We start from the raw sequence: 12,568 nt of genomic DNA on the forward strand, positions 1-12,568 counted from the left end.
GAAGCTACATCACAAACAGACAGAAGCGCCACCTGGTGGTGCAAATTGTTTTCTGAGTTCTACAATACACATCCATCATTTCCTACATTGCTGGTTTGAATACGGTACCGTTCATTCACAAAATTAATAATGGCAATTACTGAATTTTCAACTCAACAATCACATGACACTAATATGTCATTTACATGTTTAGGCAGTGTGATTCTGACCACAGATGACTTTACCCAAAAAGATAAACATTTGATCCTGTTGCCTCAGAAGTTTAAGGGCTTTGTTTTGGAAAAACAGACAATATCACATCATTTTCTAGTTTTAGTGCCAATTCATTCACAGTAGCTTATGTGCACAATTCATGTTGGTGGCAGAATAAAGAGTCTGAGATACTATTATATTTTTTACCATGCAGATCAGTCTGCTTTACCATTGGCTTTAAAATCAACTGCTGAAAACAGACACAATACCAAACTCCCTTTACATGAGACGTACACACACTGGTACAATAGTGAGTTATACTAAGTTGCCTGTTCCAGATTAGGTTGCTGTTTGGCTAATAGGGTTCATATTTTCTGGTCTGGTTTGTCTTCCTTTTAACATCCTGCACCTTCCCAGCTGTTCGGCAGTGTTTGATTTTAGATCTGAACAACATCTCAGCCGAACTCAACATTTTCAAAACTTTCTTTACAACCCAGCAACGTCAGATTTCTGTAAATGTCACAATATGATAATGGTTTGAATCATAAATACAGCTTTCACTTGATGAATTGTTGTTGTTGGAGTTGTTAAAACCATGTGTTAATCTGCTCCTCTTCCTCACTAGCTCAGGGATCCAAAGTCTCCTCATGCTCATAACAGAAATCCACAGCCGGTGACCCTCACCCTATCTCTATGACAACCGGATCAATACACACACAGACACACACACAAGCATCCACACAAATCCTTATATATGAGAGCCCAGGCTGCTGGAGGAGGTCACTGACAGTCAGTGATCACAGGAGAGAGGGCTCGTGTCTGTGACTATAGTGTTACTATTATCTTTACGTTTTGTTGTTACTTTTAAAGGCAGTGTGTGAGTTTGAAAAGGCTGTGGCACATATTATGGATGTGTAAGTGTTGAATATGTGAATCTGCATTTCAACAGTGAAGAATTCAGATTTTTCATGAGATGTGATTAGAAAAGTTTTTTTTTTTCCTGGTCTAATGCATTTCACATTTTCATTACAGATCACTGAGAGAATATCAATATTATTAAAGACTATTAATTAATGACTAGATGCTGAATGTAAGTCTTTAAATCTTGTACACAAAGCATGCGTATATGTTTATACTGTATACTGATGTGTTATGTTACGGTGTCTTAAGATATTTACATTTATTATATTTTCATTTATAACAAAGAATTAAACACATATTATTTTACTTTTTTAAAGTTTTTTTTTTCTTGGGGGGGGTTTTAATGCCTTTTTTTGGATAGTATAGTAGAGAGAGACAGGAAATGGGGAGGCAGGGAGAGGGGGGATGACGTGCAGTAAAAGGCTGTCCAATGCGGGATTCAAACCGGGGCCAACTGCAGCGAGGACTGTAGCCTCTACATATGGGGGACGCTCAACCCACTGCGCCACTTGACGCCCATATTATTTTACTTTTAATATATCCTCTTTCAAAATAAAAGTATGCTCTGCTTTGCAAAGTAGCAACAAAACGAAGAAAATCAGCAACAAGATTCTCTGTGTGGGTTTTTTCTGCATGCAGAGTCACACATTATCAGAGAGCAAACTCATTCACATGTTCTTAATGCTGCTTTAAAAGTTCTTCATACTTGAGATGCATTTCCTCTGATCTTCCTGCAGATTTCAGAGTCACATTTTGAAACACTGAGCGATGAACTCCTGAAGAGAATGAGAGATCTGTGGTTTTAAGTACAGGTTAATAATGTCAAGATATTTATTATTAGAAAATATGACTATATAGCCTTTTATACAGCTTTTAATGCATTTCATGTGCTCATCTCTGTTCCTTATAGTGCATGTTTTTGTGTTTTATCCAGACTTTAAAAAAAAAATGCCTCTTAGTGAATCATACATAATTAGTATTTAATATATTCAAATAACTATAATCATAAAGTCACTAGGTTTAATTCATGAATACAATCATTTGTATTTGTCTGTAAAACATCAGACTTTGTGTCTGTTTCTTCAGATGGTGAGGTGAAGATGTCAGTGATGAACAACTCCACCTCCTACAGCCCTCTGGGCCTGCTGCTGAGTAATACCAGCTCTACACTGACAGAGGGCGCTGTGGCTGTATCTAAAGACAGCTTCTCTAATGCTCTGACCAAAAACATCATGGCCATGCTGGTGTGGCTGGCTCTCAGTATCATCAACAGCAGCATGGTGCACACCTTCCTACGACACAGGTACACACAGACACGTCGAACATTATGTTTCTGAACACACGTGATGATTAATGTGATCATGCCAACTACGGAAATAAACAGCAGCAACTCCTAAACACGGTAACTGCATCACATTTCAATCTTTCTATGGCTCTTTCTTTGTTATCATATCTGTTATTCACCAAACCTATTTGACCTCATCATGTAAAATAATTTGCTTAAATATGAATCCACTTTACTCAGGCTCTACTCTGTAGCTGAAACAACTTAAGTTATTTTTCAAACAAAAATACCAAATAAACTCTTGTTCCACCTTCAGTGTGAAGATTTGCTGCATGATTTTCAGTTTACCATCATATTTAAAAGTAAATTGACTATCTCTGGTTTTTAACTATTGTTTGGACAAAATATGATATTTCCTGACATCCCCTTGGACTTTAGAAAAACAGATTAATAATATAATTTGAATAATCATTAATTACAGCCTGTAATCATCAATCATAGAGTGCTCAGGAACAGACACACATGTCCATCTCTGACCCTAGCCTCTTCTATGAGAACCCGCGATACATCATGTTCATCAGCATGGTGATCAACGACGCTCTGCAGCTAACCCTTGTCACAGCTCTCTACGTAGTCAGCTACATCTTCAGGAGGATCCATGCCTCTGTCTGCTGCTTTCTGGTGAGTCATCGCAACATCAGCTTTACTACCAACCAGGTTCTGTTAAACGCCTGTCACATGTGTGTGAACAGCAGCCACGTATCAGTATTTTGGAAAGGTTGATTCTCCAATTTTCTCCCACAGGACTCTGAGATTTAGGAACACGAGCCTCAAGCGTTCTGGGTTGAAAATGTTTGAGATATGAAAGGACGCCAAGACAGCACAGGAAGAAGTCACTAATAATAATAATAAGTTCATGCCTTTTAGAAGTGCCCTCGAACAATAACATGAATCTTACTGCTGATGGAGTATTCACACTTCAAATTTTTAACAAAAAACAGCACAAACGTGTTGAACAGACAGACAGCTCTCACTAACAAAGCCAGGATTGTTTCAGAGGTTTCAGCTAAGAGCAACAAACAATAAATAAATATAAAATAAATTATGGAGAATTTTTGTTAACTACCACAACACCTCCACTGTGTTTCTCTCAGATCATGACAGCAGTCCTCACCACCCGCTCCACCCCTCTCATTCTGGCCGGCATGGCTGTGGAACGCTACATCTCCATCTGCTACCCCTTACACTACAGCCAGATGTGCACCATCCCTCGCACCCTCCTCCTCATCTGCGCCATCCTTATTCTCACCGCCACCCCGCCGGTCACCGACCTCCTCATCACCACTGTCAAGGATCCAAGTGTCTTCCACACAACCATTTTTTGCGACCACTCGCTTCTCTTTCGCGACCGGTCCATCTACTACAAGAACTGTGTGTTTGACGGGACGTACCTCTCCTTCGTGGCTCTGACGCTGCTCTACACCTACTGCAAGATTATGGTGACGGCTCAAGCTGCTTCAACGGGCCTGGCCTCAGTGAAGAGAGCCAGGAACACTGTGCTGCTTCATGGGGTGCAGGTGGGTATCACAGGAGGAAAAGCCACTGAACCAGCACCTACAATACCAGGGCCACACCTAAAATGATGGAGACATCATTTAAGGATTTATTACATTTGTGTATAGCAAGCCAAAATGTTCACAGTGAGAAAGGCCTATTGAGATAAATCATAAGGACACTTTCCAACCTGAAACAAAGGATAGGATCTGAGAATTACATTTTTTTAAAACTAAATTAAACATATAAACATGAAATTAATAAATAATGTATAAGCAAAATTTCAAGCTAGGCTCACAACAGTTTTTGTAATTAATTGATTAACTGTTTGATCTATAAAGTGTCCACCACAAAATCCAAGATGAGGATTTCAGATATTTGACCAAAAGTCCAAAACCCAGAGATGTAAAAATAGCAAAGCCTCAAATCTGAGTAGCAGGAACTAGAGAATGTTTGTCATATTAGCTAAATAAATGACCATTGATCAATTTTCTGTCTGATTATTTGACTATATTCATTCACTTTTAAATTCAACAGGTGTTTTTCAGCTTGCATGTACAACAGTAACATTGGCCTTTTAATCAAATTGTAGGTGGATGGGTAGATCGATACCAATAAATACTTTGATACCCAAACACTACTTATTTGGTTTCAATCCTTACAATTTGTTCATAAGGTTTTGTCAATTTTAAAAACAATTTTGTACTTAAACATCTCGTGAGTATAAGCTGAAAGACCTCCGTGATCAGGGAATCATACAAGTTTAGTGTTTGTTATAAATGTTGGGTTTTTATATGAATCCATAACTATTAAGATCTTCCTACATTATTGTCTCCCTGTCCTTTTGTTTCAGCTGCTGCTGTGCATGCTTGCCTTTGTGGTTCCCTCCCTTCAGGCTGCTCTAATCTCCCTCTTCCCCCGCCTGAGTCTGGAGATCCGTTACATCTTTTTCCTGCTCGTCTACATCATCCCCCGTTTCCTGAGCCCTGTCATCTATGGTTTTCGGGACGAGCTGTTCAGGAAGTACTGGACCCGGTACCTGGCATGTCGGGGCCACAGTATCATCAGGGTCAGGCCACTCTTACTGAAACTGAACTTGTAGGTGAAAAGTCTATGTGAGCTAATGGTTCAGTTCAGCTCAGTTCAGTTCTTTTTTTTTTTTTTTTTTTTCCCCCCAGAGTAAAACTGCTGTGAACTTTTATGCAGATATTTAAGTCATCTCAGTAGTATCCAAAGATCAAGACACTTGGATGAGTGAGTGATAGATAAACTGGCACCCAAGTGATTTGGATACTACTTCAGAAACTGTAAAATATTGTCAAAATTGTTAATAAAGAACCTTAAACAAAGCATTTTGAGCACTGTTACTCTTACAGCCAAGCATCCATACAAGAGCCTCTACAGGAATGTATACTACAGTGTTAGATGCACCAAACTAAAGCTGTACAGAGTAGTAGTTGTATGGACTTACTTTTGTATGCTGTTTGCCAATTTTTTTTCCAGGAGGCCTGAACATTTACAGTCTTTCAGTGGCATGACAATGGTCACATCTGTGTAGTTCATCACACTTGCACCATTTACTAAATCCTCATTTAAGCCTCTCCTCTCTGCATTCTGATCTCTAATCACTGAAACTTTCATTTGGATGAAATGATGATGGTAAAGACAAACAGCAGCAGATTTCTGATAAAGTCACCTTTTCTCTTCATGACTATATTCAAGACAACAATGGGCCCAACAGCTTGCGACAATACAAACATAAGTGTATTTTTCAATGAGTCACTGTGGATTAAGCGTTTATTTTACCACCACTAAAGCTAATTCAAGTGCACTCACTTTAACACTTTTTTTACACACTTACATTCTTCCTCTGTCCCTCTATCTGTCCCCCCACCCCACCTCTACAGGATAATTTCATCACGCTGCATTTTAAGCATTGAAATCTATATAACTGCAACTCTTCCTGTTTCTCTCACTACTTAGAGACATTGTGTCAGCACAGTACCTCGACATAGGCCAGACAAGAGTGGTGTTGAGGTAAATTTGATTATTTTAATTTTGAATTTTCCATTCAAAACAGTATTCTAAAAAGTTTGTGACAGAAACAGAAATAGAAGAACATAGAAACACTGTTAGATTTATTATTTGTTGTCTTGCAGCTACTCTTCCAAAGACCGACACTAATATAACTTTGAAAGGAAAAAGAGCATTTAAAGTTTAGTCATCAACCATATATTGTCATGATCTGAATAGTCCTTTTCTTCTTTTTCTTTATTTTTTATTTAATTAGCCTTGATTGTGAAATTATTACAAAATGTAATGATAGAAAAAAATCTTTAAGTTCATTTTTATGAAATTCATCTTTAAAAATGTGATTAGTTTATTCTTGCTCATTCATTGGGAGGAATATTTTAATGTACCTTAGCAATCATAGTATTTTTTTAATATACAAATCAAAACTTTGGTTTTAATTTAATTGTAGTCTTTCTTATGAATGAGACTCTACTTTATTGAAAGTTAATCTTTGCCAACTTTCCTTAAAATAATATTCGTTCTTATACTGCATTTTCTTAATCAGACAAAATGTTTTAGTCTTTGTAAAACATTTTATGGCAAGAAATGGGTAAAGAAACAAATATGTGTTTCAAGTTATTCAATAATCTAAATGACTAAACAATAAGTGAGATTGTGGATGGATTGTGTTTCCAGTGCTGATTTAACTGAGCAGGACAAGGTGAAATATGAATTCAAGCAGACGTATGGACAGCCTGAATGATGCTTTCTCAAAGAACTTCATCACCTTTGCTCTCGGCTTCCTCATCAACTGCATCAATGGAGCTTTTGTCTACATTTACTTTAAGAGCGAGGTCTTCCAGCGAGACCCCAGGTGACAAAGGACCATGCGTGATTTATTTTTTTCTTTCAGACAAATATGTGAAGATGCTCGCAATAAAACTGAGTCTGATAGTCAGATCTGCTGAATTAGATATACAGGTTATACAGTATCTCATCTTCTTTCCTAACTACTGCACTCCTCTCCCCAGCAGGTATGTGCTATACATCCATCTGGTGATCAACGACATGATTATGCTGACAGTTTCTGTGGCCTTGCAAATCATGATCTACACCATTCCCCTGAACTTCGCACCTTGCTGCATCATGCTGCTCATCTTAATCACTACCAACAAGTAGGTGTGTGTTTGTGTTCAATAGAAAGTATTAACATAATTAATATGCTTGTGTGCCTCTGTCAGGTTTCCTTGGCTCTGGCATTGCTACTAAATGCAGTACATGTATTAGGATGTGTGTCTCTCTAAAACTGGAGTTTCCACTTAACAGGCTCTTAAAATAAAATCTAATAAGCAGAACTTCCAAAAAGGAAATATCTATGCTGTATGTCAGTCAATGTAACATCCCTATGGATTGAATTGAGACGGATAAATATTAATTTAATTTAGATAGTTATTCATTTAAAACAAAGAAACTAATGGCTTGGACCAAACTCACCCTATAGCCTCTTGTCAGTGCTATTACATTTGAGTCACAGAGATAAGAGTCCGTCTTTCTGAAAGAAAAAAAAGGCAGCAACCTTTGAAAAACCCATTACTTCTGTAAATGAAAATTACTGTTTTTCTTAAAGTATTTCAAGATTACTCTTATAATCATCTGGATAAAAAATATTGTATTATGAATGTTTTTTGCTTTTACTTTATTCTGAATTCTTAGAAAAAAATAACAAAACAAAAAAAAATGTTTCCAGATTAGCAAATAACTGTTTATGCACAGATATGGTGTATATCTTCAGTGTTCACTCACACTGAGACAGAAATGTTCATAAAAGGGCAGAATTAATTAATCAATAAATTAATACATTTATTGTCATATCTGTGCATCCACATGACTCATTCCTCATCTTATTTTTCAGGCAGTAATAAAAAAAATCAAATATTATAACAGCACAATAAATTAACTCAATCAAACATATACCCAGCCACACAAGCAGAAATATAATATCAAGTGCTTTGAGTCGAAATATCAATCTATCTATCTAAAATATGAACAGGACTACTATTAAAATTTTGTTTTTATGTTCCACCACAACTTACATTAGCAGCATGAAAGCATCATTAATACACCAGCCAAACAACAACCAAAGCAGACATGAGCTCAGCCACTACAATAACATTACACTAATGCAAATAAATACACTCCATGAGCTAGGCGACAGGACAGGAGCATATGAGCAGAAACCAACTGTCCATACAAATAAAACAGCCAGCTGCCTCAACAGGCCTAAAATTTCCAGTGAGAGAAAGTATCTACGTACATTTAGTCTACTATGATAGGTATAATTTTGAGGTACTTGAATTATACTTGAGTATTTCCTCGTACTGCTACTTTTAGTTCTACTCCACTGAAATTCAGAGGGAAAGGTTGTACTTTTTGCTGCACTCTTGTAATACTAATTCCTTTGCAGATTAAGATTAATAGTACAAAATATAGTCAACACGAACATTATGATGTGTTATTGTAAGTTAAATTAAGCAGTATACAAATCAGTGTGATTAACACAATGCTGAATCAATAACTATAATCCAATTAAAGTGTATAATGATTATCATTCTGCATAATGCATACTTGGTACTTAGTGTAATTTTGAGGGACCAGCAGCTACAACATCAAGGCATTAGCTTACAATGTTTAAGCTAACGCACAAGCGCTTCATCCCTGAGCCCTGTCATGGTTTTATTGAAAAATACTGTTTGGACACAACCAAGCAGTTAAATAAATGAAGGTTATTTTATGAGAAATGAAACTCCCCCTCACAATTTTCAACAGCCCCGAACCTCTTCCTGGCGTCTAGTCTGAATGGGTGACATAGCTAGCTAAAGTAACTAATGGTTTAAACAGGGAAAAAGTAAGATAATTGTGGGGCTGATAAACTGGTAACCTAAAGATATGTAACATACCCGCCACCGGATCTCCGCTATCTGCATCGGTGTGAGGTTGAAGATGAGGGTGAGGCAGGTGAACAGGTGGGTGTCCCAGGGCTGTGGCTCTCAACCTCGGTTTTCTTGCCGATGTTGAGCTGTACGACCGTTAGTGGCTGCTGCTTTTACTGTCCTCGTCTTCGACATTAGCATCGTCCTCCCAAGGCTCTTTGCTAACGCTAGCAAGCCGAATAGCCGAAAAAGTCAAGATAGATAGGATTTTTCTCCGAAATTCGATATCCCTTTCTTTTTTTTTCGCCTTTCCCTTTGCAGTTCTACTACTCCAACGTTTGTTTTCCGTGATGTTTAAAGGGGTCTTCCTCACCCGGTCGACTGTGCCGCTCAATTCTGACCTGACCTTTGACCTGACTCGTCATCATCACGGTACAGACAACGATTCGTAATATTTGTTCTTATTTTCAAATAAAGTAACTCTGCATTCATTGGTTTGTATTTCAACACACACTCAATTAATTTATTAAATTAAATTTGCTTAAAAAAAAAAAAAAAGTTAGGCTGATGCCACAGTTGGCAGGGGATTGGAGGCCCCCTAGCGGTCGGAGGCCACCGGTGGATTGGCCGCGAACAGAGTCGATCGGCGACATGACAAACTGTAAACGAACTAAAACACCATGAAGTGAGTCAACTAACTGCCCGCGAACACTGTCGTCGACATGACAAACGGTCGTCGAACTACAACACCATGAAGTGAGTCAACTAACTGCCCGCGAACACTGTCGTCGACATGACAAACGGTCGTCGAACTACAACACCATGAAGTGAGTTAACTAACTGCCCGCGAACAGATTCGTTGACATGACAAACGGTCGGCGAACACAACCGCCATAGTGGCTCATATGTTACACGCGGCTGACGAACAGATGAAATGGGGAGCGAACAGGGGGACGACGTGAGGGTAAAGTGAAATTAAGTGAGCAGAGCTAGAAAATGTGCTGTTTAATATCTGGTCTGACCATTACACTGAATGAACAGCACTGCTGCTAATAGGACTCTTGGTACATGTCTGATCTAAAATTATATTTCTGTTGACTCTGTAAATGATGAAAACTCCTAGCACTCTTGATATCAAGGCTCCGTTAATTCTTGATTAAAAAGAGCTGATTAATCATTATCATGCTTTTTTTTTCTTTTGTCTTTATCCAGGAACAGCCCTCTGAACCTGGCTGGCATGGCGGTGGAGCGTTATATTGCTGTTTGCCGACCTCTTCATCACGTCCAGATGTGCACTGTGCAGCGGGCCTACGCTCTGATCGCACTAATCTGGGGCGTCTCCATCATTCCCGCCCTCACAGATATCATCATCATCCTCGCCACCCAGCCTCCCTCTGTCTACTCAAGGACTGTCATCTGTTACCCTGCCTATTTGTACAGCACAGCGCACCACAAGGCTCAGAGTGTGGTTGTTCAGGTGAAATACTGACAGTTATTTCATTGATTTTTTGTTAGTTAAGCTTTGTTTATTCAGGGAAGTCTCAGGAACAAGATCTCTTTCCCAAGAGAGACTCATTTACATATTACATATACACAAGCTCACAACAGGACAATTCATTTACACAACACTAGGTCTGCACAGATCCACACAAAAAACAACCTACACCAGACTTCATAGGAGAAACTGCAAATTCATGGTAAATGATCTGGTCAGCCCCAAAATTTAATGGCTTCTTATCTGGCCCATGACTCATCCCTCCACCAAGTTCAGTGCAAATCGGCTCAGTGGTTTTTGCATAATCCTGTCCCATTTCTGTTTACCGCTTATTCCACAGAGCAGTTTGTTTTTTATTTAATGGCTGAGTTTTAATGAGTTTTAATCAATGGCCGATTAAAATGACAATGGTTTGGTTTCTTCACGTCTTCCCATCAGACCCTTCTGTTTTCCTTCGTCGGCCTGACTCTGATCATCACCTACCTGAAGGTCCTCTGCGCTGCCCGGGCCGTCTCTGGTTCAAACAAGGACTCGGCCAGAAACGCCCGCAACACTATCCTGCTGCACGGAGTCCAGCTCCTCATCTGCATGTTGTCATTCATCTCCCCCCTCATCACCGTCATCCTACTCACCACCTGGCCCCGTGAGCGCACCAAGATCCTCTTCACCACCTTCCTGTTTACCAACGTGCTTCCTCGTCTGCTCAGTCCTCTCATCTACGGAGTAAGAGACAAGAAGTTCAGCAGCCACATCAGGCTGCACTTCTTCTGTAAATGCTGCAACTCTGTAGAAAAGAAAGTGAACCCAGTGGGACCATGGAGAAGGTCCAAACAGGTGCTACAGTGAATCACCTATAAGACTGTACCTTTAATTCAGCATGCTGTAGACCATGAAATATAAACACCACAGATCACACCACACAAGCTGATTTTGGTGTGAACTGAAATCAATGTTTGTCAGAGCACAGTCAGTAATTATGTAAAATATACATTATTTTTTTAATGCCCTGTTTGCTTTGACTTTAGACCCAAATGTTACTTTCAAAAGATTTTTGTTTTTTAAAAAAAATGATTGAAAAAAAAGTATAATTATTTAGAAATGTATATGAACTGCAGTATAATGTCGACCAGCTAAATACAAACTGCTTCAGAATACTGGAGTTTTTTCTGTTTTTCTGTTTCTGTTTTTCTGTCAGCTCAAGGTGCATAAAGAAACGCTTTAAAAATTCAGCTGCTATAATCATCATTAGAAAAACTGAATTTGTTCATTTCACACTACAAAAACAACACTAAGAATCAGCAACAGTTTAACTGTCAGCACCAACCTCATATGAAAAAGGACAGAATAAGAGAAAAGATAACAGATTTTTGTCGTGTGGCTCTGCTTCATGAAGTACATGTTTATGGGATGTGATGGGACCTGTGGAGCTACATGTTCACAGTGAGATGTAAAACCAGACTTTAACCACTAGATGGACCAATTATCACAGACATCACAGAATAATAATAAATAACTACATTTCTGAATATATGAGAGTTGTTAAGACTTTTTCAAATCCTGGTCAGTAAAGTTGTGTTTTCTTTTTATTTGTTCACAAAAAACTAATTGTTGTGATTTATATTTTTTATATATTTTATATAAAATAGTTTATATAGACATTGATGCATTTCGTCTTTGTTTTTGTTTTGATTTTTCTTTATGAAATTTAGCAGCCACTCGTTTATGTATCTATGTTACCTGTCTCATTTGTGTTACATTCCTGAATCCTTACCAAATTATACGTGAAAATCATGTCTTATAAAACATCCATCAGGAAAATGAAGTAAAAAATGTGTTCACAAAAATATATATGAATAAATAAATAAAAACAAACTCATCTTCTTTTATTTTATGAAATCAAAATGACTTTTAACAGCGTGTTTCTTTTTAAAGCACCAGGCGCTGCTGTCTCTGAGAGGAAGTATTTACGCTCTGTAATGAGAAAAAGTGAAAAGTCAGCTGAACAAGTTTGTGGGAAACTTAAAGCTCTTGCTTGCGATGCAAAATGTCTCTGTGGATATTAGAAGCATATTACAGTGATTAAAAAATAATGAGTTCATTAAATGACACCTGAGATTTCACACAGTTTCATTAGGGACCACTAGTATACACACTCTTAAAACCCCAGTTGTGAGAAAA

General features: G+C 38.2%; 2 protein-coding genes across 2 annotated transcripts; both read left to right on the top strand.

Moving 5' to 3' along the window:
* Positions 1-2,315: 2,315 nt before the first annotated feature.
* Positions 2,316-5,084, top strand: LOC130186597 (odorant receptor 131-2-like). Its single transcript, XM_056403812.1, has 4 exons — positions 2,316-2,416; positions 2,941-3,079; positions 3,553-3,975; positions 4,806-5,084. Exons 1-4 carry the CDS (start codon positions 2,346-2,348, stop codon positions 5,052-5,054), a joined length of 882 nt encoding a protein of 293 aa, XP_056259787.1. The 5' UTR covers positions 2,316-2,345; the 3' UTR covers positions 5,055-5,084.
* A 1,609-nt stretch (positions 5,085-6,693) lies between these two features.
* LOC130184962 (odorant receptor 131-2-like) lies at positions 6,694-12,266 on the top strand. The gene is made up of 4 exons (XM_056401105.1): positions 6,694-6,839; positions 7,000-7,140; positions 10,108-10,372; positions 10,829-12,266. The coding sequence occupies exons 1-4, from the start codon at positions 6,694-6,696 to the stop codon at positions 11,234-11,236; spliced, it is 960 nt and encodes a 319-aa protein (XP_056257080.1). The 3' UTR covers positions 11,237-12,266.
* The last annotated feature ends 302 nt before the right edge of the window (positions 12,267-12,568 follow it).

Source organism: Seriola aureovittata, chromosome 2, assembly GCF_021018895.1.
Source record: "Seriola aureovittata isolate HTS-2021-v1 ecotype China chromosome 2, ASM2101889v1, whole genome shotgun sequence".
Lineage (NCBI taxonomy): Eukaryota > Metazoa > Chordata > Actinopteri > Carangiformes > Carangidae > Seriola > Seriola aureovittata.

What these genes read in the sequence shown, in the direction of transcription:
- LOC130186597 (XM_056403812.1), top strand. Translation starts at nt 2,346, where the DNA reads ATGGCCATGCTGGTGTGGCTGGCTCTCAGTATCATCAACAGCAGCATG. An exon ending in CACACCTTCCTACGACACAG is followed by an intron (nt 2,417 to 2,940) that starts GTACACACAGAC and finishes CTCTGACCCTAG; the next exon opens with CCTCTTCTATGAGAACCCGC. An exon ending in CCTCTGTCTGCTGCTTTCTG is followed by an intron (nt 3,080 to 3,552) that starts GTGAGTCATCGC and finishes TGTTTCTCTCAG; the next exon opens with ATCATGACAGCAGTCCTCAC.
- LOC130184962 (XM_056401105.1), top strand. Translation starts at nt 6,694, where the DNA reads ATGAATTCAAGCAGACGTATGGACAGCCTGAATGATGCTTTCTCAAAG. An exon ending in GTCTTCCAGCGAGACCCCAG is followed by an intron (nt 6,840 to 6,999) that starts GTGACAAAGGAC and finishes TCTCCCCAGCAG; the next exon opens with GTATGTGCTATACATCCATC. An exon ending in ATCTTAATCACTACCAACAA is followed by an intron (nt 7,141 to 10,107) that starts GTAGGTGTGTGT and finishes GTCTTTATCCAG; the next exon opens with GAACAGCCCTCTGAACCTGG.